Source organism: Sinocyclocheilus grahami, unplaced genomic scaffold (genome assembly GCF_001515645.1).
Source record: "Sinocyclocheilus grahami isolate Dianchi unplaced genomic scaffold, SAMN03320097.WGS_v1.1 scaffold92.1, whole genome shotgun sequence".
Lineage (NCBI taxonomy): Eukaryota > Metazoa > Chordata > Actinopteri > Cypriniformes > Cyprinidae > Sinocyclocheilus > Sinocyclocheilus grahami.
Genome location: NW_015505271.1, coordinates 19,970 through 45,466, shown reverse-complemented (window position 1 = coordinate 45,466; position 25,497 = coordinate 19,970). Strand labels below are relative to the sequence as shown.

The following is a 25,497-nucleotide window of genomic DNA, read 5'->3' as shown; positions in this document are numbered from 1 at the left end:
CACGCAGATGGCAATGCAATCAGGTGAACAGTTAATGGTTAATTCAGTGACTTTATGAGAAGGATTACAATGAAATCTCAGAAGACGCAGAATGAAATTTCAAACATATTTCATGTCAACTTAATTTACAATCACTCTCTGGGGCCAGTAAGAGTGAGGATGAAGAAGGAGGGTGCTGAGCCTGTGGTTGTTCTGTACGTAAACATCAGTGTCTTGAACTTGATGCGAGCCGCAACTGGTAGCCAGTGCAGGCAGATAAAGAGAGGAGTGAAGTGGGCCCTTTTGGGCTCATTGGAAGACCAATTGTGCCACTGGATTCTGAATCATTTGTCGAGGTTTGATTGGAATGCATGATGGAAGTTCAGCCAGAAGAGCATTGCAATAGTCCAGCCTAGAAATGACAAGGGCCTGGGCAAGAAGTTGTGCAGCATGCTCTGTTTGGAAGAGCCTGATCCTCCTGATGTTGTGCAATGCAAACCTGCATGATCAAGCTGTCTTTACAATATGGTCCTTGAAGGTCAGCTGGTCACACCGAAGAATAATTTTTGATGAACCTAGCAGGATGATGAAGTCATGCTGTAGAGTCAGAGTGGCAGGGAAAATGAGAAGCTCAGTCTTTGCCAGGTTGAGCTGCAGGTGTTCCTTCATCCATGCCGAGATGTTTGCCAGGCAGCCTGAGATCCATGCAGCTACTATTGGATTGTCTGGTTGAAATGAATGATAGAGCTGTGTGTCATCAGCATAGCAATGGTAGGAAAAGCCATGTGCTTGTATAATGGGTCCCAGTGATGTAGTGTATATAGTGAAGAGGAGAGGTCCAAGAACTGATTCCAGAGGAAACCCTGTGGCCAGTTGATGTTCTTTGGATACCTCTCCTCCCCAGGAAACCCTGAAAGACCTACCTGTGAGATAAGATTCAAACCAGTGGAGTGCAGATCCTGTAATGGTAGACAGGAGAATCTGATGGTTCAGTGTCAAAAGTGGCAGACAGATCCAGCAGAATAAGAAATGATGATTTGGAATCAACTTTCACAATCTGCAGGCCTATACTCACTGATAGTAAAACAGTCTCAGTTGAATGGTCACTGCTGAAACCTGACTGGCTAACATTCAGTTGGTCATTCTGTGAAAGAAATAATGTAACTGTGTCTATAAAGGTGTAAACCAAATGGTCCATTCCATTAGAATAACAAAGGAACAGCATTCCTCAGGAACGTCTTGTAGATTGCAGGATCTCCAGCGGGAAGGTCCTAACAGTATTGTTTCTAGCCCTTTTGTCTTTAGGTATAAAATTCTATCCCACAAACAGAACTTAGGGATTAGCTAAGATGCTTACAAGGGTTATGATTGTTTGAAGGATGGCATGCTAACATCGCTATTGAAGAATCTGCTAAATTCTTCTCCCCACAAAGATTTTTGGTCAAGCCTACTTAATTTTTGTATTAGAGAAATCTAGTACATTGGTGAGCCACCCAAAAGACTGCTCAGCAAAAACAGAGATGATACTACATGGATACTACAGATGATGATACATGGGGCAACTTTTTAGGTTAGAAGGGGTAGTATGCACTGGCCTGTCTAGACAGATATTTTCTTGACAAGAAGTTAAAGTGGATCATAAAGTCAGTTACTGTATTTACATCCAGAGATGAGAAATAGATGGGTGAGGGAAGAGAAGATGACACTACAGAGGAAAGATGGAAGGGTGAAAGGGAGCGTAGGGTTTGCCTAAAAGTAAATGGTAGAGGAATTGGTGGCACACAGGTAGTAATATGTAGGTTAAATATAATAAAGAAATGATCAGAGATGTCTAGAGGTTTTACCAAATGTTGTCTGTGATACAATTGCATGTGTAAATTAAGTCAAGCTGGTTGCCTGATTTGTTAGTGCTTGTGGTGGTAAGCCATTTGAGATCAAATTAAGCTAGGAGTGGAAGTGGAAGTCTGCAGTGTAAGGCTTCTCCAGATGGATTTCAAAGTCACCAAAGACTACAAGTGGACCTCCATCCACAGAGAATGGCATATATAGCCCAAACAGCTCCTCTATAAAGGTGCCTAGTTGACCAGGAAGGCGATAAATCATTACAATAGGGAGTACAGTACAATACAATAACAGGAGCTGTTACCATAATAGCATGAAACTCAAAATAATATTTATTGCATAGGGAAGAGTGGGTTGAGTATTTCCAATTATAAGAAATGAGAAGACCAGTATCCTTCCAACCTGACGGGGGGTGTGAGAGAAAGGTGAAGTTGTTAGAGAGAACAGCAGGGGTTGTGGAGTCTTCTGGATGAATCCAGGTCTCAGTCAAGCCCAAGATACTAAGAGTAGACTGAGAAGCAATGGCCAGAATGAAGTTTGTTGACAGCTGACTGACAATTCCAGAGACCCACAGAAAACGACAGAGGTGCAGCAGAATTGGTGCAGATAGGATGCAGCTTAGCAAGATTAGCAGTTTAGCTGTCTGCGTGTGATGTTAAGAGCATTGTTGAGAGAGAACAAGAATGTACTGGAAACATGCTACCGCCTACCTGACTCTGCCTGAGAGGTAAAGAAAAATACACTTACTTGAGATTATATTTTTTTATATCTCTGCTTGTACTATTGAATAAAATATTAGTAAAGCTGGTGTGTGGTGGGTGTTCTGGCGCAATATGGCTGCTGTCACATCATCCAGGTGGATGCTGCACATTGGTGGTGGTGGTTGCAGAAATTCCCCATTCCATGTAAAGTGCTTTGAGTACCCAGAAAAGCCTATATAATACATAATTTGGTTATGGCGGAAAGTAACATGGTCGCCATGGCAACCACGAGGTGATTTTGCCATGGCTCCAGTTCTGAAAATTTTACCAAGTTTCATGCTTTTATGAAAACGTGAACATCACCTCATCTTTTGCACATATTACCTGGACTACATCTAAACAGTTGGTTCTGTCTAAAGTGAAAGTAAACAGCTGAGAGAAATACAGATGCGTGCCTGTATAGCCAATTTACCCCTTATTTACACTGCACACGTCTGCGGCGCGTTACAGCTCCGACGCGGCTACCGGAACTGATCGCGGTCATTCTAGTCAATGCTTGTGTTTACACCAGACTCGCCGCAGCACCTTTCAAAAGCGTCCCAGAAGCGGCTCTCCGCGCAGCTTCGCTAAAGATAGGCGCCTAGTCTATTTTTGATGGACGCCGCGTCCAAACCGCACAGCAAATTCAAAATAAAAGTAAAAAAAAAATGTCAATTTCAAAATAAATTTCACAATAAACAGAAAAAATTAGCGCGTCGCACCGCGTCGCTTCCATTATGAGCGCGCGTCTACGCGTCTACATTTGAAATAACGAACTTGAGCGCGCAAAAGACGCGATATGTGAACGGCTCCTAATTGTACTAAACATGACAGTAGCCCCATCACTGCAGAACACAAGATCCAGGGGTCGTGGTTGGATCCACATCTAGGGGGTGGAGATGGGTGGGTTTAGGGATCAGGGGGTGGAGACGGGTAGGTTTGGGTATGTAAGGTGGGAGGAGTTGGATCTGGATCCATCCTCGCCCCCTGGATCTTGTGTTCCTACAATGAGGACCATCTCAAACATGATGGCGCTTGTCAATAAAGGGATAGTTCAATCAAAAATGACAATTCTGTCATTATTTACACACTCTCATGTTGTCCCAAACCTGTATTAATTTATTTCTTGTGCTTCAACACAAATGAAGATATTTTGAAGAATGTGGGTAACCAAACAGCTGCTGGTACACATTGACTTTGATAGTAGCGGGAAAAAATACATAAATAAATACCATGGAAGTCACTGGGGACCAGCAACTCTTTCGTTACCCACATTCTTCAAACTATCTTCCTTTGTGTTCAGTACAAGAAAGAAATTAATACAGGTTTGAGACAACTAGACACTTGAGTAAATAATGACAGTTTAAATTTTTAGGTGAACTATCCCTTTAATGTCAATAAAACAACAAAACACAAACAGAAAAAAATCACTCGCTGCTCTTGACTGAAGAACTTTAATACGGTTGCTTTAATAAGAATCAATGTATAATTATACAGTGAAGTGTATATAGTGTTTTCTTTTTTATATTTGTTCATTCAATTTATTGAATGCTACAGCTAAATACACCTACTGTACCTGAAAAATAAAGCAGTTTGTTTCATTTGTATATTAGGTGTATTTGTAATGTGCATCTTTGTTGTTATTTTTTAATAACAAAGATAAAATAATGACAATGATTTTTATCTTTGCCCACTTTGGCCTAAATGTCTGCCATTATTGTTTATTTTATATTTTGCTACTTTGTAAGGTTTTGTTTAAAAAAAAAAGGGAAATTAGTTTGGCTATACTGCTCAGACAACTTGCAAAATAGTAAAATCAACATGACAAAGAATCGTGATAAAATCAAGCATCGTGATTTTTCTAAAAAAAATAAATAAAATCATGATATTTTTGCCATATTGCCCACCCCTACACCAAAGAAAGGCTAAAGCAGAATTTCATGTAAGATGTTATGGCTTGGCACTTTGATGTTTACTTTGAGAAAAGCATTTTGAAGCTGTTGAATCTGTGCCAAATTCATACGAACTCATACTACTTCCTTTGCACATGTACAGATATGTGAAACCATCTGATTGGTCGCATTTTGTCCTAGTCTTCTCTCAGACTGGATATGCCTTAGCTGGGTCAACCTGGACTCTAAATTGAAGATGCTGGCGAACTGCACCTGGTGGAGTACATGTAGTCCCTCAAAACGTAAAGTCTGTTTCTTTTTCATCTGGACTCTGAGGCAGACTTTTACAGTGGATCTTTCCAATCTCCTCCAAAGCACTTGCAAGTGAGTCAAGATCTCCACTGTCCTGATGCCTGGCCTCCCAGAGACTGAGAATGACAGCAGATGGACTCTTCTGCTTGGTAAAGTAGGACAGGTTCCTGTGCCGAAAGGAAATGCAGGTTTCACAAAGATGACAACGTTATTGAGTACATAGCAATAGCATATTTTCAACCTTCTTTCCTGCCTGAGTCATATACACAATGTTTGCAAGCACATCTGAATAACTTATTATATTTGCATTAAATTATATGTGCATTATAGCCTCATTATAGTATGACTTTGAGTATACTTATGTGTCCGTTTGTTGTTGTTTTTAGGGACTACAGTTGAAATGAATACATGACCTGTGTGCTGTTACTTGTAATGTGCCAGTAGATGTCAGTGTTGTAATATAATTCCAAACTCAAATGGTCATGTGACATCGGTTTAGAAAAGGTAACAAGATGTTTGCTTTCTGAATAAATCTGAATTGCCATTTATTTAAAATAGCACAAATTACACAGCTGCAATTCCCGTTCATATCTTCATAACTGTGATGTATTTATGTATTAGTAGTACCAAAGTATTTGTAGGAAAGAAAAACAAGTCTTCATTTGTAATCAGTTCTCTTTGTATTTGCATGGTTTCCTTTTGTATAGTTACTTGGATGCAACTCTTGTCAAAAAATAATAAATAATAATAATAAAATAAAAGCTAAACAGACCCATTTCAGACCAAACTAACAAATAAAACGTTCAGATTTAAAAGGAAGGTTTAGGGTTTGGATTAATTTAAACTCATAAATCAACTACACAGAAATAAAAATCAGTATAAACTATCAATGTGCCATACAATCATTTTATAGATAAAGGTAAGGTGGCGGCTCTTATATCTCTCAAATCTCTAGTGGTTTCTTTAACTTCTAACCTTTGTAGAAATGGAATTCAATAAAGATGAAAAGCCTGAGGAGTATGAGTTCTGAGTGAAATGATTGAGCAAAGCGGAGCGCAGTCTCAGCTTATTATTCAAGGGCATTGTTAACAAAGAGAGCACTGCTGCAATAAGTTTCAATCAGTCCTGTTTCCTTGGCTATAGCTCTCTCTGATGCTCACCTTTGAATGTGGAGTTTCTGAGCTAAGAGCTGCCAGTCCTTGCCCTTGGCGTTGGCAGTATCGAAGGTGGTGCATATCCGCTGACGTATGGACAGGGGGATTTTGAAGGCTTTGGCTCCCGTCTGTGAAGTCACCGTGCAATCTGCCTGCATAAAAAATGGGACCGTCTCTTTCTCACTCTGAAAGAAGAAGAAAAAAAACGGTGGTTTTGGCATGCATTTTTGTTAATCTACAAAGGAGCTTGAAAAAACAGTTATGGTTTATAATGTATCATACCCATGTACTAAAAGACATAGGCTCAGGACTAAATAAGGCAAATTAACATGAGACCGCAATCCCATAAAACTGCTGATGGGAGTGGAATGTTCTGCGGTTGATCTACTGACAATGAGCAGATTAAAGAACACGGATCATTTCCATAATGACCAACGCAAAATACCAAGAGCGGTGCAAATTAGTAATTACTGCAGCCATGCCAAGCACAAAATGGGTTGAGACATACTGTATGTTTTTGGGCATTTATTAATGGCAAAAATACCAATTGACTATCACAATCCTTGGTATATTGCATGACTCATTTAAATAATCCTACAAATGCATATGCAAAAAGGTGAGCTGTGGGAATTTCTGAATAAGGAATTTCTGAATATTTGTCACATTTTTTCCATGCAATAACTGTAAATTCAGACTGTTGAGCTCCAAATGCATAAAAAGCATCACAGAACACAATGAAAGTAGTCCACATGACTCACGCTATAAGTCTTCTGAAGACACACATTAGTTTTGAATGAGTACAAGTCATTATTATATTACAGAAGTCATTATAGTTTTAAGTCATTATTCACATTACTCTTCAACGCTACTGTGACTCGGAATCAAAATAGCCACCTTCTCAAGCAGTGATGCCATAGAAGAACTATTTCTTGTTCCCCAAATAACTTTTCAGTGAACAATTTAAAAGAACCTTTTTTTCTAGAAATTAACTAAAAAATTTTCCACTGTGAGAGCCTTCTGTACAATAGAAACGTTCCATGGATGTTAAACGTTCTTCAAGGAACCATAGATGCCAATAAAGAACCTCTATTTTTAAGAGTGTGCGGTGCAGGTTAGATGTCAATAGCAGCATATTTGATTTGAGAAGTCTACACTGAAATCTGAAAATTCACTGAAAAAAAATTATGTTCACGACACTCTTTTTTAGAGCTTGACAGCCTGTCACTATAAACTGTCATTGTGTGGGAGATGTCAAGACTCTTTAAAATTCTTTTTTTTGTTCCACAGGGAAAATAAACATGAGGCTGAGTAAATAATGACAGTACCCGAAGACACAGAGATGTTACTAAACACTGTGACAGAGTGAATCTGACCTCTCCCACTGAGGTGTAGACCTGCAGGATCTGCTCGTGACCTTTGACCTGCCGCACACTGATCTTGCAGGAGAGCTGGGTGGTTGAGGCGCTATGTCTCTGCAGCGAGAAGGCACAGTGCATAGGCTGCTGGTTACTATACCAGACTTGGGTGAAGGAGAATTCCTGCAGCGGGATGAGGTCACCAGAAACGAAAAGAAGAAGAGAGAGAGAGAGATCAGAGAGCTGAGTCAGGGAAAGCGCCTGATCCATGAAAAATGTGGAAGCATGCGTATTAAGAGACTCGTCTCTGAGACCATCAGTACAAAAGAGACACAAACTCTAATCCCTGTTAATTCCGATGATAGGGGTCAGTGCTGGGGTATGTACAGCACAACGTATCTGGGAGCAGGGCAGCAGAAGGGAAAGCAATTGCCTTTGATGTATAATTAATTTCTGTGAAGCAGCACGTCTGCAGGGAGTGTCCTTGACCTCTCCTGCATTATTTCTCCAGCCCTGCATATTGAAATGACCTGCGAGATGCTCTATGTCAACAGTAATAGGAACCCTGAGCAGAAGAGACGCTTGATGGGACAGCAGATGCCTTAATGCCGGGATTAATTTCTCCCTTGAGTAGACATACAAAAGCATGTTCCAAGAGACAGAAGCACCTCTGAACTGATCAAACGCCTGAACCTAGAACCAAATACTTGTCACTGTCTATCTGCATGCTAGGTAGGAGGACAGTGTCGGTCTTCAGAGATTAAACTTGTAGTGCTGTATGAATGAAAGCTAAAACTGCTACTCTTTGCTTCCTATAAGAGACTCAAGCATACAGACTAGATTTTTTTTACACATTTATGGGCTTTTTGCTCTTGTCATAAAAATAGCACAGAATAGACAGGAAAGCGCATTTAAAACATTGTATTTTTGTCTTGTTGTACAGAGCAAACTTCTTAAGATGTTAAAACAAGACACAATTACTTTGCAAAATTGAAGTGAAATTGCATAAAATATTAAGACTTGTTTTCAGAGAATACAGTTTATTTTTTCTTACCTCACTTGCTAATTGGTTTTATTAAAAAAAATAATAATAATAATAAAAAAAACAATTAGTCAGTAAATAAATCTCACATCAAGAGTTTTATGCTTAAAAACTATGCTAATGTAGTAAGAAATATTTAATTAAATTTATGTTCTCTAAAAACAATTTTTTATAGATTACTAAATGACTGGAAAAACAAGACAAAAACCTTGATCACGCAAACTCACCTCATATTATGGATACTCTACAAAAATTAGTTATTAGTTATTTTTGTCTTGACCCACATGTTGGGTTCAGTCTGTTGAGTCATTTCATTGGGTTATGTTTATTGTTTTTACCCAGGTGCTGGATAGTTTTTGTGTAAATCAGCTGCTGTGTCAATTTTACTGCCAATTCAAATGATGAAACCCCTCACACACATACCCAGCGCTCGGTCAGTGTAACCCAGTGTTGGCTAGCCAAACTGGTTAAAACCAGATCAATTTGTCAATTGTCATTTTGTGTTGTTTTCTGAGAGAAAACTTTCTGAATGGAATTAAGGCTTGGATTACATTGTTTTCCTATCAAATTTTTCATTGTTTTCCTATCAAATTTTTACTGTAGAAACAACATGAGGCAAAATGTATTTAGTCTCACATAACTTTTTTGTTTACATGTATGTTGCAACTAATATCTGCTTGGAATGCTAGTCTTCTACAAATGCAGCAAACACTGAACCTATGAAGCACCACCATTTACGAAATGAAATGTATGAACTGTCCCTGATATACATAACAGAGAACAGATTGCATTAATATTATTTGAAATGAATAGCCTTCAATATCAGGTTGTTGATATAATCATCTTGTGATGCCCCATAGATTTACATTTAAATATTTAAATGAAGGAAGTTCTTCTAGATATTTAAAACTAGAGTGTAACAGTGATCGCCCACTTTTTCAGAAGCCTATTTCTCCCCATAGGGATTTTTTTTTTAAGTCTTTAAGAGGTATAAGCCATGAACCAAACCACCCAGCTACGAGGTGAATCACAACTTACAAACTTTGATTTGAAGCAAAAAAGTATTTGAAAAGTATTTGAAACGATGAAATTTACTTATCTACATCTTGGATGGCCTGAGAGTAAGTATTCTAATAAAATTTTCATTTTAGGGAGATCTATTCCTTGAATGCTTTCATGAGGGAAAGAACTACAATTCCAAGAAGCAATGTGAATGACAACCAAATTGAAAAGGATGGAGAAAATCCATCCTTCATCGGTTAATGTGGTTTTTAAGAATCATCGGTTAATGTGGTTTTTAAGCAGGAAATATATTGTTATATGTTTCATAAATGTGGCCTAATGGCTTTAACAAAAGCTTATACCATTGATGACCTTGTAGGTCACACTAAGTTAAGTTATTGTTAAAAATCAATTCCCCTGGAATGAATGGGATTTTTACTTTCGGAACCCGACTGTTGCATTCTATTTGAGTAATGTGATTAAGACCACATGTTCACTGTCCTGTGGTCACCTGAAAGGCATGCGGTGTGTCATCTACACAGTGCACTCGCAGGCTGTAGTCCATAGAAGCCTCCATACTGCCGAACACGGCAATCCGTAGTCTCTTTATAGCGGCATCGGTGATGGGTTCCCCCACCAGTGCATAACAACCTGGCTGATCCAACAACAAGTGACAGCTATGCGAAACCATTAGGCAATAGCAGGAGGTCGATTCATCATCTACTGACATTATTTCCTGTGAACCCAAGAAAGAGATGATCAAATCACCGTAACATTCATAAATTGGACTTTTTCACTTTTCAATGAATGCTTGATAGTATTTGAAAACTTGGTATATAGTTCACAAGACTTTAAAGCAATAGTTAAAGTATAATAGAAAATTTAAATTTTCCCCCCCATTTTTTCACCATCAAGCATTCTAAACGAGCATTGTTTTGAGAAATATCACAGTATATCAAACCCTCTTTGGGTTTGATGTGATTTATTAGAGAGAAAAGTAGTGAAATATGCTCAATTCGTCAAGGATAGCACAATAAAGTTAAAACTTGTTTCCATTGTGGTCCTTTATGTAAAACACAAACTTCTAAACTTCTAAAATAATTGTTCAAACTTCTATCTTTTGTGTCCAACAGAAAACAAAAGTCACAGATTATAAGCAACATGAGGGTTAGTAAATGATGGGAGAATTTTGGGTGAAATATCCCTAAGGAGCTCCATAAGGAGCTTTTTTGCCCTTTTTGAAGCTTGAGACCTCAGTCCAAATTTATCACAATTGCATGGAAAAGAACCACCAGTACATTATTTAAAATATAACCTTCTATAGAGGGGAAAAATCATATGGCTTTAACTGAGCAGCCTTTTCTTTCTGTCACAATAAAACCATAGGAAGCTTTAGCAATTTAAGTTAATTAACCTAATCAGTTGTTTAGTAGCTAACAAGACTATCAAAAGCTGTATGTGGCAAAGAGCTCTCTACAAAGTCTAATTCTAACAAAGGAAATCAGACTATATGTAATGGTATATGATTTTTTAATGATAATTTCACCAAGATGTGGGATGTAGGATGTAGTGGATTTGTTGAAATGATACTCCAAGTAAAACATCTCATAAATGTAACTTTAAATTCTAAGAGGCTTCTCATTGGTATGGAAGCCTTCAAAGAAACAATCTTCATACAGACTGACTTACAGCTGTTGCAAAAAAAAAAGTGTGAAAGAATGTCAGCTCAGCCCGTATTTTTGCCTGTGTAATTGTGATCAGTGGAAAAAGCTAAATTCACTTTGCCACACTGACATAGAATCACTCACAAATCAGCGAGGTCACTTCAGTATTTCTTTGACAAGGTTAGGCAAACATCAAGTCAAGCACAGGCATTCATACAATACAGGCTCTTTTAATTTTTCTGACAGATGACCATTTATTTACGTGACTGCAGCTTTTCAAAGAAATGTAAATATCAAACAGAATTACCTCTGAAAAAACACCCTTTGCAATCTGTTAAAAAGTATGTGTGATGTGGAAGAGATAGAAATTCGTACTACTGCAGTCTTTCTTTGACAAGTCAGTGATTTTACCAGCAGTTTTTATGTAATTACTACAAATAAAATTGTTAAAAGCCAGGCAAAAACTCAGACAGCAAATGCATTTTCATGAAGACTGTTGGTTTTAATCTCAAGGATAAGTACCATGCTTTGGAACAATCTCAAATTCATCTAAATAATGACTCGCGCTGGTGGCCAGACACAAAAAGAAGGTTATTATAAACAAACTCTGTACCGCTATGGTTAACTTTTATTAATACGTCAACTTTCAAACCATGATGACATTTTAAGGTTTTCAGTGGCTGATAGCAGAGAAAAACACATGGGACTAGGACAAATGTGAATGACTGTAGTAGGGTCAGGAGGGAAGACCCGTCCATGACTCCTGTCCTGATTGCCTCGTGTCAGCTCCTATTTTCAGGGGGTCCTATAGTACAACCAGATCGATATATCCTGAGTCTGATGGGTTGCCTTGTCCCGATGCTCCTGCTTGACTGCCATGAACTGTGTGTCTTCCCAGCTATTACAGGCTGTAATTGTTTTTTCCTTGAGCACTTCACTGCCGTAGCCTCCTCTGAGGAGCTGCTGTCCCTGGATATCTTGTCAAGAGCGCACAATCGCCTAATCAACAAATTTTTAAAACATGCGCAGCCCCAAAGGCTGCCACAAGCAGTTACGGGATGTGGTTCACATGAATTTCACTTATAATTAGTTCATGGCACATGTCGCCAGGTTAACTGTAGACTTTAGAATTTATATATATACAGTATATACACTGTGTGTGTGTGTATATATATATATATATATATATATATATATATATACTGTATATATATAAGACTTTAGAAATATATCTAAATGGCAGCATAAAAAAATTAATTTTAAGGAGCTGGCGGTATATTTAGCTGAGTAAAGTGTTAAATCATTTTTAAATGTTATGTTGACAAAGGTTGCCATCACTGTACTGTACTGGCCCAATGCTAATAATTGACAATGTATTCAATCTGAAAAACTTATGAGTCATACAGAAAAGAATATGAAATGAATTTGCTGTGAAAAACATAGAAGTCATGTCTTTGTTCCTACCTCCCACTTGTTGTCCTTGGTTTGTCTCTTGAGTTTAATGTTCCAGTTTTCAGCGCTGACTTCAGCACAATGAGCTATCGTCATGGCAACAGGACAGGACAGGTTCAGCCCTGGAGGTCCATATGTGACCTCTGGCCCTAACAGAATTTCACACCTTTCCTCTGATTGGGCACTAGTAGACAAAACGGGGGGAAAAGTATATATACACATTAATATATCACTGATAATTTCAAGACAGCCCACACCATTATTTATTTTTAAATAAATAAAATACACTACCATTCAAAAGGTTGGGGTCAGTAGGTTCTTTTTTTTATTAAGAAATTACTACTTTTATTTAGCCAGGATGCATTAAAATTGATGAAAGTGGCAAAATCAAAGAATCCTAAAAAACTGTTTCCACATAAATATTAAGCAGCAAATCTGTTTTTAACAATGATAATAAAAAAAAGTTTATTGAGCACAAAATCAGCATATTAGAATGATTTCTAAAGCATCATGTGACACTGTGACCGGAGTAATGGCTGCTGAAAATTCAGCTTTAAAGGGGTCATATGATGCGATTTCAATTTTTCCTTTCTCTTTGGAGTGTTACAAGCTCTTGGTGCATAAATAAGATCTGTAAAGTTGCAAAGACTATAGTCTCAAATCCAAAGAGATATTCTTTAGAAAAGTTAAGAGTCAACCACGCCTACCTAAAACAGCTCGTTCTAACACGCCCCCACATGTCTACGTCACGATGTGGGAAGATTTGCATAACGCCACCCAAATGGTCACGCAAAGAAAGAAGGCGTAACTTTTATTCTCGCTCTAGTATTGTTGTTGCCATGTTGTGAAGGCGCTGGGTTTCGTTGTAAAAGCAAAACTACTTTGGTTGGCCTTCCAAAAGAGGACACGACTAGAAATCAGTGGTTAAGTTGTATTTACAACACTGTTCCAGAACAGTTCAACCCAAATATTCAGATGTGTGCATATTTTTTGGGCAGTGTAGAGTAGCACTTGTTTGTCATTTCTCCGATCACAAATGCAGACTTGGTTTTATATTTACGCGGCGCGATGCAACGCTTAAAAAGACAGTATAAGTCATTATAATCCGTAATTATGTGTCCACTGGATGCAAAATATGCCTAGTTTATAATGGCTTTTAATGTTTTTGTCTCGTTGCTTCGGCCGGACAGGGATCACAATATGGTAAGGGACGTAACATTTCCGTCACACGCATGAGGTATTCGGCCAATCACAACGCACTGGATAGCTGGCCAATCACAGCACACCTCACTTTTCAGACCGATGAGCTTTGTAAAAATCTACGCGTTTCAGAAAGGCGGAGCATAGAGGAGAAAAAAATACTGTACAGTATGTGAAAAATAATGTGTTTTTTTAACCTTAAACTGCATAAACATATTTCATTACACCAAATACACAAAATAATGTTCTTTTTAGCAGCATCATATGACCCCTTTAACATCACAGGAATAATTTAACACAATATTAAACAAAAATCACAATATTATAGTTTTCACTGCATTTTTGATTACAGAAATGCACCCTTGTTGAGAAATAATCTTTTCAGAAACGTTTTTAGGGGTAGTGTAAATAAATAAATAAATATAATTTATGCATTTGGCAGATGCTTTACTCAAAGCAGGTTACACTGCATTCAAGGTATACCTCTTATCAGTGCATGCAATCCTTGAATCAAACCCATGACTCTGTCATCACTAGCACTACACTAGACCCCTTAGACCAATAATTAAAATAGTCAACACATTTATCAAATAGAGTGATCAGGAAAAAAAATGAAAACAAAACACAATGACAGAAAAATCCTTGTGCCCACAACCCTAGTTATCCTGCATAAATAATATAATGATGAAAATTGTCATGCCTGCAGTCTACAGAATCATTACATTCGTGACTTGGAGAACCTTGATTTAGGGAAGCTATAATTCTCTGAGGGCACTGGAATTGTTTATCAGCTCCTGCATATTCATTAGTCACTGCTTATGATCTTCCATCTTTTCCTTGTGGTGGTAAACCATAACATAAAACCCATTAATGAGAAAGAGTTAATGAAAGATTTGGCCTTTCATGCAAATTTAAAGGTTTAAAAAAAAAAAGAAAAAAAAAAGGAAAACAGAAAGGAAGGAGAAGCCTTCTGGTTGTCAACACTGCATAGCCTGTACAATGTGAAAATGTATATATACATATGTGGCCCTTTTGATTTTATTGTCTAACAATAAACGTTATATAAAAAAAAGTTGAGTTGGATAATATTAATAAATAATTCTGTAAGGTAATATTTTGTCAAACATATCTAATTAAAAAAAATTTGCAACATGGCATTTGTGCTTCCAATACTTTAAAGAAAGCAATTGGACTCCAAAGTGCCACGTATATCCAAAGATTTGTTCCTTCTGTCTTTCCAACTAACCACTTAGTAACAGAAAACTCACTACAAACCGAAAGTCTAGGAGCACCACAGCAGTAGAACTCGCTTTAAGGACTTTTACAGTATGCCCAAAGGACACCATAAGCTTTTACAGTTTATCTGAATCTATATTAATTCAGCTTTGCTGAAGAGGGAATAAGGACTAAACCATTCTTCACAGCCAATCAGCCTGTCCTCTTCCAAACTCTCTTCAAGTGTTCTTCTATTTACATCTAATTACTATTCAGGCATGCCAGCTCTTTAAGAACTTCAATGTTATTCAAACCTAATTCAGGTTTAACTAAAAGGCTGTATGAAGGAAAATGCATGATGAATGTCTGAAATGCCTCAACTGTATCTATTTGACAATGACATTCTTGAGGCAGAAAACATTGTCCTTCAATGAACTTTAAATTTAAACATAAAAAAACCATAACCACTCAATCGAAAGTTTTGTCATCTTTACATAATTCAAATAACATCCTACTTGTTTTAAAATATTAAAACAGATACAACTTTGCATTGCTATGTACAGATCTCTCTGGTATTCACATCACAGAAGACCGGATTTCTCTATGTAACCAGTTCTTCATTGCAACACAACACTGGTTTGCATTTCTGAGTCAAGGCTGGGGGCAGATTACTTGGGTTGCATAAGGAACTGCACTTCTAAACGAGTTTCCAATCTAGTACCTTAAGTAGCTTGTCATGTTTTTACTACTCTCAAGGGTCTTATCCTGCAAGCTCCTAGGTCTGCATTGAGAAGCATTATTCAAAAAGACTGATGAGTCATTGTTTGAGGGTCAGGCAGCAGAGTGCTGGAGCATTAGCGGACACTGTAGGAGGCGACAGGCAAATTTAATGCTTCCATTATGTATTCATTCTTTCATTTGGGCATCTGACCGTGACTTCAGTGTGGCAAATTGATCAGTAACTTGACTTGAATGAATAGTTCCACAAAAATGAAAAGTCTATAATCACTTACTCAATCTCATGTCTTTTTAAACTTGAATGAAATGTATTTTTTGTGGAACACAAAAGGAGCTATATCAGAATGTCCAAACTGCTCTTCAAGCAAGATGTTAAAGCACAGATTTCATAGAAAGATTATCTGTGAATAATAGCCTAAATTGACAAAGTTATCATATGAAATATACAGGCTTGAAATATAGTGAAATATATAATTTTTTATATTTTTATTTCTTTTGGTAGCCTGATTAACCCCATCCACTTGCATTGTATGGAAAAGAGCAGTTACATGATAAATGTCTGTTTTCCAGAGAAGAAAATCATACAGGTTTGGAACAAGCACTGGTTTATTATTTTAGACTGAACTATCCCTTTAAGATACAGTGTTGCAATGATATTTCCATTATGAATTAGAAGAATTCTTTTTAAAAAAATTAGAATTTAATATTGTGATATTTAGAATTACATGGTACCCTGAGCTGAGGACAGGCTTCATAATCTACTGTTCCAAGATAATGTCATTCTAGATGATTTTATAAGACACAAACCATAAACAAAAAGCAGACCTAAAACACAAAGACACATTTCAAAATGAAACATTTACAGAGTGTGGTATAAAACACTGAGCTCAGATAAAGCACTCTTTTAAAAACATTTATTTTTATTTTTATTATTATTAGTAGTAACAGCAGTAGTACATTTTTAAAAGACACTCCTTGAACCCAATCATCAACATTTCAACAAAATGATCTCTCATTTTGAATGAAGTCTCTGAGCTCTTTTATCTTTAATAAAAGAGCTCAGAGATCTCACAGGACTTGTAACTGAGCACAAGTGCAATGCTGTTCCGGGTGAGCACCAAGCAAGTTTACCATGTTAAAAAAAAGCCATACAAATGTCATGCAAATATCATGTGTTCGTTTACAAATCAAGTGCTATGTTAAGTGTTTAGAAGTCATAAGTATGTATAGAAATTGTGCAAAAATAAGTCTTTATTAATTAATAATCTGCCCAAATAGTCATAATTTGTGTGAAAAGCAAAAGGAAAGTTGTTGCCGTTTTGGTGCCTTTAGTGTTTTTTTCAGCTGGAAACTGCCTATGTATGTTTTTGGAGTTTTGCAAAAATAGGTAGAGACACGTATTTACAATGAGCTTATGTTGCACACCTGGAAAGTGATCTCGATCTCGAAGTCACATGCAGACCACTGATATGACAGAGGCCTTGACCTTATGTGCATAATTTAACATAATTTGCAAAAAGTGCTATTCATTTTATTTATTTATAAGTAAAACATATTTTAGTGAGGATAAAACTACAGGGTGCACCTTGAACTCAAGTGTCCAGTCTAAATCAGTGTTCTGCCACAGATGTGGTTAACAATGACTCATAACGTCCTCATTTTACACTCATTTGTTGTTGTTTCTGTTTCCTGTTTCCTCAATCATCCTGTGTCATTATGAAGATGAATCATCCCGTGTCATTATGAAGATGTATTCAGTCTGAGCAATGATAGCAGTTGTGTTGGATCTCCTTCATGTTTTGGCAGAGTGCAACAGTCACATTGTCTCCAGAGACACATCAAGGCTCATGCAGGGTCATTACCTTTACATGCTGAGAATACACAATACACAAAGACCTTCAGAAACTATCAAGAAAGTTTTAAGGGGAAAGATTCAGGTGGGGGTATAGGCCATGACCTATATATGCCAAAACAACTCACATAAAATTATCACTCAATGATCAGGATAAAAACGATTCACTTCTGTGAACTTCGTGTTCGATGTGAAAATCAAGTCACTGCTTGTGTCATAATGAGACTTCAGCTTTTCACCTAAAAGAGTTCAATAACTTAAAGTCAGAATCCTGCTTGTTTGACAGAGCTTTTATGGCATGACACGTTCCAGTGTGAAGTCAGATTCCATCTCTAATATTCATAATCAGATCTCAATTTAAGGCGAGAGAGTCTTGATGATAAAAGTCAATTCCTTATTAATTTATTCAAACTAATGGGATTTCTTCCCATAAAACAGGCAACACCATACCTGTATACCACAAAGCACTTATAAAAACGTATAACGCGTCCGCAATGTATGTACTGTATGTCAATGTATCAGAAATGTTCATTTACCTAATTTGTATCTATTTCTTCTAATGTGTAACTATTTAAAGCAGTAGCATCTGACTTTAAATATGTAACCTTTGAAAGCAGTACTGTTAATAAACCACTGTGTAAACTAGACTTTACATTGATTTAATAATACATAGTTAAGTGCATTAACAATATAATCACATTCTAGCAACACTCTACCACATATTTAGCTATTCTAACTGCACTTACTTTCATCATTGGTATAAGTAGCAAGTAGATATTCATCTGTCCTATAGAAAAAAACACCCTACAGTTTTATTAAGGTGTGTCCTTGAAAGACAATAGTAAATTGTCTTTTTTAAAATCTGGATCTCTCTTTCGGCATGATATGCAGATTATGTAAATGAAACATTTGATGAAATACAGTATGTCCATCATTGGAACATTTTGTTGTGGTGGCTCCCTGTTTAGTGTATAACGTCAGGTCTAGTTAAAAGCTTCTGGAACAACAGAAAATGTAATTATTTCTTACAAAATAAATTAAAAAATAAAAATCAATATTTTTTTCTGAACCTTTAAGAAGAAATGCTAATGCTTATACAATGACATGAAAGTGATACAAATATGTCATCTACAGTCTTACCTAGACTCCTCTTGATTTGTGAGCATGTACATTTCCCAAGAGGTGTCCTCAGCAATCGCCCCGTGAGGCACCAGCAAGCTTACTCCTAGGAAACCAACACCAACACCATCAACAACAACAACACTGAGATACTATTTATGTGCAGCTACACAATACACATTAATTCCTATGCTACATGAACTAATTGCCAATATGAGCATTCGTTAACACATTAAAAGACTTAAAAATGATTCCATGTCCTTATGTTTTACATATTAAGTGCTCATATATCATATTTAACTACAATCTTGTGAAATGGTGAATATGCACACAATACCCTCAGCAGCAGAATTTTCTATTTGTTTAGAGGACAAATATTTTGTAATCCTCTTCCTCATCTTTACTAATTTATTCAAGTCAATATACAGATAATAACAGTACTCATGTATTTTAATAACAATAGCTGTTTTTATGTGGTCTCCTCGTGCACACTCACATGTAAAAATAACAAACCTCAGAGAATTGGTTTCTGTGAACTGTTGACCTTTACAAGCATCAGCCAAAGAGAGCATTTGGTTTTAGTGTACTTATTCCGCAATGTATGTACTGTATGTCAATGTATCAGAAATGTTCATTTACCTAATTTGTATCTATTTCTTCTAATGTGTAACTATTTAAAGCAGTAGCATCTGACTTTAAATATGTAACCTTTGAAAGCAGTACTGTTAATAAACCACTGTGTAAACTAGACTTTACATTGATTTAATAATACATAGTTAAGTGCATTAACAATATAATCACATTCTAGCAACACTCTACCACATATTTAGCTATTCTAACTGCACTTACTTTCATCATTGGTATAAGTAGCAAGTAGATATTCATCTGTCCTATAGAAAAAAACACCCTACAGTTTTATTAAGGTGTGTCCTTGAAAGACAATAGTAAATTGTCTTTTTTAAAATCTGGATCTCTCTTTCGGCATGATATGCAGATTATGTAAATGAAACATTATATGAAATACAGTATGTCCATCATTGGAACATTTTGTTGTGGTGGCTGCCTGTTTAGTGTATAACGTCAGGTCTAGTTAAAAGCTTCTGGAACAACAGAAAATGTAATTATTTCTTACAAAATAAATTAAAAAATAAAAATCAATATTTTTTTCTGAACCTTTAAGAAGAAATGCTAATGCTTATACAATGACATGAAAGTGATACAAATATGTCATCTACAGTCTTACCTAGACTCCTCTTGATTTGTGAGCATGTACATTTCCCAAGAGGTGTCCTCAGCAATCGCCCCGTGAGGCACCAGCAAGCTTACTCCTAGGAAACCAACACCAACACCATCAACAACAACAACACTGAGATACTATTTATGTGCAGCTACACAATACACATTAATTCCTATGCTACATGAACTAATTGCCAATATGAGCATTCGTTAACACATTAAAAGACTTAAAAATGATTCCATGTCCTTATGTTTTACATATTAAGTGCTCATATATCATATTTAACTACAATCTTGTGAAATGGTGAATATGCACACAATACCCTCAGCAGCAGAATTTTCTATTTGTTTAGAGGACAAATATTTTGTAATCCTCTTCCTCATCTTTACTAATTTATTCAAGTCAATATACAGATAATAACAGTACTCATGTATTTTAATAACAATAGCTGTTTTTATGTGGTCTCCTCGTGCACACTCACATGTAAAAATAACAAACCTCAGAGAATTGGTTTCTGTGAACTGTTGACCTTTACAATGTTAACACATTAAAAGACTTAAAAATGATTCCATGTCCTTATTTTTTACATATTAAGTGCTCATATATTATATTTAACTACAATCTTGTGAAATGGTGAATATGCACACAATACCCTCAGCAGCAGAATTTTCTATTTGTTTAGAGGACAAATATTTTGTAATCCTCTTCTTCATCTTTACTAATTTATTCAAGTCAATATACAGATAATAACAGTACTCATGTATTTTAATAACAATAGCTGTTTTTATGTGGTCTCCTCGTGCACACTCACAAGTAAAAATAACAAACCTCAGAGAATTGGTTTCTGTGAACTGTTGACCTTTACAAGCATCAGCCAAAGAGAGCATTTGGTTTTAGTGTACTTATTAGATGCAAACAGATGATTAGAGTTATTTTGCATACTGTTCATGCCACTGTTTGTGGGTTTGGAAGGAAATGAGGGTGAACAAATGACTATATTTTCATTTTTGGGTGAACTCCATCCAATTGCTAAAAGAATATGAATAAATGTAGCTGTACTGTATCTTAAGATTAATTCAAGTCATGCTCATCATTGCATAAAAATAACTTGATGAATGGAATCTAATACAAACACTAATACAACTTTCTCTCACCTGCATTTGGAATGACTAATCGGCCACCCAAATGCCCAAACACTGCACTTGTCTTAAACGGAGTCTTCCTGAGTGTGTGAAGTCCATTAGGAATGATCATAGCCATCATCTTTCCTTCCACTGTGCTGTAGTTTGGGTGAAGGTTAGCAGGAAGCGTCTCCGGATGGGCTTTCACGTGGTACTCGGCCCGGTCCGCCACACCTAGTGAAACCATAAAGGAGCTCTGAACTTTGACCTTGTCTGGCAGGGGGTCAAAGAGCTCTTTGGCTATGGAGTCCTGAAAGCAGATTGGGCTGCTGTACGTCTGGCCGATGGTTATATCGGGCTGCATGGAGGAATTCAGCAGAAGTGGATTGCCTGAGGAGATGAAAATACAAGTCTGTGATATTTTGGGTGTTTCATAGGAGTTGTTGACACGGGTAAAAAGAAAAGAATATGGTTAGATGGGGTCAGCTCCAGTGCAGCAGACCATAGCCTGAAAATCAAGGCATGCAAATAGAAAAGGATTAAATATTTAATTTGCTGTTTTGGCTAAAATATTAATTCTAAGAGTGCTGGAAAAGGGAAAAAATGTCTTATCTTGAAAAATACAAAAGTGAAAAGGACAATTTTAAGTATGTGAGCAAAGAAAGTGCTTTGGCACCTACTAAATTATTTATTTAGGCTTTTTAAACTGTTAAATCACTGGCCCTTCAAAATCAAACCACCTGAAATGTGGTTCTTAATCGGTGTTAGATTATTAAGAGTATAGAATTCGAAGTCCAACGCTACAGTTCATTTTAACTGAAACAAGGTCAGTCCAGTAGAAGAAAGAGGTTTATTCTTCACCTTAATTCTGATCTCTACCCCTAACTGAATACTTGCTCATCCTAAACTAGACCCCAGAACCTAGGACCCCTGCCTTTACTCAACCTTCTCTTCCAGGGTTTCCTAAACGAGGGTTCAATAAGCCAACTGCAAGGGGTTCATGAATTGATTAAAAGCTATTAAAATATATTTACATTTTATGGTACAACTGTAATTTACAATAGTGATATATTGATGTCTATGTTTTCACTATTAGAGCTAAAATTAAGAATAATAAAGACCACGAAAGAGGTCCTAGTTAGTTTCTGCAGCAGAAATACGAGACTTAATACGAGATTAAATGTGATATTACTGTTAAAATGTTATGACAAAATAATTGTGCAGTTGTGCAGCCATATATATATATATATAGGCTAATGGGTCTTTATTTTTAGGAAAATAGTTAATTACCGCAGGCTGGGCTGATCGGTGTCAGGCATTTGGGATATTTCTAGTTGCCATGCTTGGGCAGGTCAAGGTTTTGCAACAGGGTGATGACAGGTGTGTTACGAATTTGAACGGTCCTACAAAGTTCAAAGGTGTCAGGATGGAACAAATTATGCTGGAAAAATGCCAAAATTTAGGAAACATGCTGCTGCATATGCACATTTGGGATGAACAACTTCATGATCCTTTTAAGGTATACAGGTGCATCTCAATAAATTTGAATGTCATGGAAAAGTTCGAACTTTTCCACGACATTCTAATTTATTGAGATGCACCTGTATTCACCCCAAAGTTAAAGTTTTGTCATCATTTAGTCTTCTTCATGTTGCTCCAAACCATTATCACTTTCTTTCTTCTGTAGATCTCATAAGATATTGTGAAGAACATTTCAACTGTTTTTGTCCATACACAAAGAAAGTCAATGGGGTCCAAAACATTTTTACATCCAAAATTACATCCAGTATTAAACATTTCTAAAAAAAAATGTTTTGTCTTCCACAGAAGAAACTAACTCATAATGGTCTGGAATGACATGAGATGACAACATTTAGATTTTTGGATGAATTAACCACTACCTATAGCAGAGAACTGAACCTGATTTAGTTTCATCAGACATATGAAGCATTAAATGGTTCAACTTCTTAAATTCTCATCCACAACAAATTGGTTTTCCCCTCTCATATCTCTTCAGAAGCAGGATATGATCACTGTGGGGCAGGAAATCTTAAAAAAATGACAGAGAAAAATGAAAGGACGAGACAGCAGGATGACAGAAGTTAATGAAATAGGCATGAAGTGGGCACCTTGCGGGGAAAGATTTGGAATTAGAGTCATGATTAAAATGACTCCGTGGCTCAGATTTCAAGAGCAGACAAGCGGGCAAATGTCCGGAGTTTCATACTGTTACCTGAGATTTAGAGAGTCAGCTGGAACACTTCAGAAACTTTATCATAATTACACACTGAGAAAACTGCAACAGATATCATGCAGCAAAATGAGATCAAAGGGAAAGTGATACAAAATATATTGAATAACACAAAATCTACCTTAAGAGAAATAAAACCAAATCAAAATTCAAAAAAACTTTTGAACTTTCAAAATGAACAACTGTTTAGAGAAGCCTCTATTGTCTCATTCTACATCCCACATCCTCAAATGAACATCCAACATGCTCCCATTTCCATTGCATGGGGATTGGTCTTTCCTATCAACTCTGATGGGAACTGGATTGGCTGTTGGAATAAGGCGCAGCGGGAGGCTAGGAGAAAGTTGGCCTTTTTAAATAGGATTGATGACCTGACAGATGCGGCTCAGCTGAGCCTTGATCCCCTCATTCCTGTTGCATGCAAAGGTGTGGGGGTTTCGCCATCCCAGGCCTTGAGCACAGTAAACACAAGCTGCTAGTCACAGCCTTTCACTGTGCTGTCACAAGCAGGCAGGATTGATTACCCTGCAAGGCGATGGCTATCACTTTCTGAAGTGTCAGCGGCGGTAATATGGATGCTTGTAGCGGAACCAAGTGTGGGTCATGTGACTATAGTCATGGTCTTATCAACAAAAGTTATCGGCACAGCTGACAAAAAGGCAGAATTGAAGTCAACGTAGCATGCCTTAAACATTTACTCGTTTTTTTGTGTGCAAATGTATGTTTGCTCAGGGGAGGCTGTTTGTGTGACTGAAATATATTAGTGTCTCACTGTGAAATAAAAAAAATCTTATGGCATGCATCTACATGCCTTTATGAGCAATTTATTTATTTGGATTAATTATTTGGTCTGAATGTTCATTGTGGCTTAGCCTGTTATTGTGACAAGCAGCACAGAAACTTCAGTATCACAATAAATCTATTAATCCAACCGAACCGCTTCATCTACAATGAACTCTTACCCTGTCTGGTGGTTTTGAAGCTGAAGGACTGGAAGCCCCCAGCAAGAGCAGATGAGTCAATGACATCCACTCCATACTCACTTTGACTTTTCCTGTAGAGGGTGATGGCCACTATGAGGACGACCACAGCGATCACCCCCGCAGCCAGACCAGAGTACAGCACAACATCAATAGAGTTCTCCATACCTGGGACACAGCCATAAACACACACACACACACACACACACACACACACACACACACACATACACGTCTGGTTCACTATTCTTGTAGGGACTCCTCATAGGCGTAATGTTTTTTGTACTGTACAAACTGTATTTTCTATCGCCCTACACCTAAACCTACCCCTCACAGAAAACTTTCTGCATTTTTACAATCTCAAAAAAAATAATTCTGTATGAATTATAAGCTTCTGTACCCATGGGGACCTCAATTTAGGTCCCCACGGTGACACAAGTCACCATGAGTTGGTGTGTATTCAGGTTTAAGTCCCCACCAGAATAGAAAAACATACCTACCATACATACCTCTGCTATCTTGGATAAAATAGTATAGCAATAATGATTATTATTATTAATAATATTAGTAGTAGTAGTAGAAGTTATAAAACATAAAATATTACTTTAATGATAACTAATATTTTATACTACGTCATAACACGAATATTATTTTTACTACTACTATATTGTTTGTGCATTTAAATATATAATCTATTATATTTAATATATTATATTGTATAATAATATAATACAATTATATTAAATAATAGTATTATGAAATAGCAGTTATGAAATAATATAACACATTATATGACCGACGAAATTGGGATCTCGCTTAGAGGGACCAATCTACTTCGAATGTAAACTAAACGAGCCAATGCACATTGGCATGCGATTATTGCATCCAGCTGCTGCTGATCACAGCGTGAGTATAAGTAGGCAGCAGATGCAGCGCATATTCAGCTTTTCGCTTCGGCACCGAGCGATCACATCATTCTGCTCCTGACTACTCTACTGAGAGAAGAAGACTGAACGAGTTCAGCTCGCTCTTAGAGAGCTCTTCGTGTTGGAGGACGGCGCTTCAGCGGTGGTGGTTTCCCGTGTCGAGTGGGTTGCACACATCAGGCTGCACTACCCCCTGTTTGTGTTGCAGATGATCATCTCCCCTGTGCGCCTCAGCACGCTAAAAGAGCTTTTTCCCCTAAAAGAGCCATTTCGGGTGCGTCTTTTTAAAGACGACGTTGAAGACGATGTGGGTCTTGCTATAGACAACGTATCACCTGGGCGTTTTTGGATGCGGTCGTTACCTGGCACTGGGTGATGGTCACGATCGCTGCCTCTCGTGCCTGGGCATGAAGCACGCTGAGGT

The 25,497-nt window shown here is 37.1% G+C and overlaps 1 protein-coding gene across 1 annotated transcript in view; it reads right to left on the bottom strand.

The window, feature by feature from the left end:
* Nucleotides 1–4,451: 4,451 nt before the first annotated feature.
* LOC107587414 (netrin receptor UNC5D-like) overlaps nt 4,452–25,497 on the bottom strand; it is a 34,559-nt gene continuing 13,513 nt past the window's right edge. Inside the window, exons 5-12 of the mRNA XM_016275214.1 lie at nt 24,130–24,315; nt 20,950–21,306; nt 19,802–19,886; nt 12,447–12,618; nt 9,830–10,054; nt 7,293–7,457; nt 5,926–6,104; nt 4,452–4,932 (exon numbers count right to left, since the gene is read on the bottom strand). Coding sequence (XP_016130700.1) covers nt 4,749–4,932; nt 5,926–6,104; nt 7,293–7,457; nt 9,830–10,054; nt 12,447–12,618; nt 19,802–19,886; nt 20,950–21,306; nt 24,130–24,315 — 1,553 coding nt within the window. The 3' untranslated portion in view covers nt 4,452–4,748. The remainder of the gene's footprint in view (nt 4,933–5,925; nt 6,105–7,292; nt 7,458–9,829; nt 10,055–12,446; nt 12,619–19,801; nt 19,887–20,949; nt 21,307–24,129; nt 24,316–25,497) is intronic.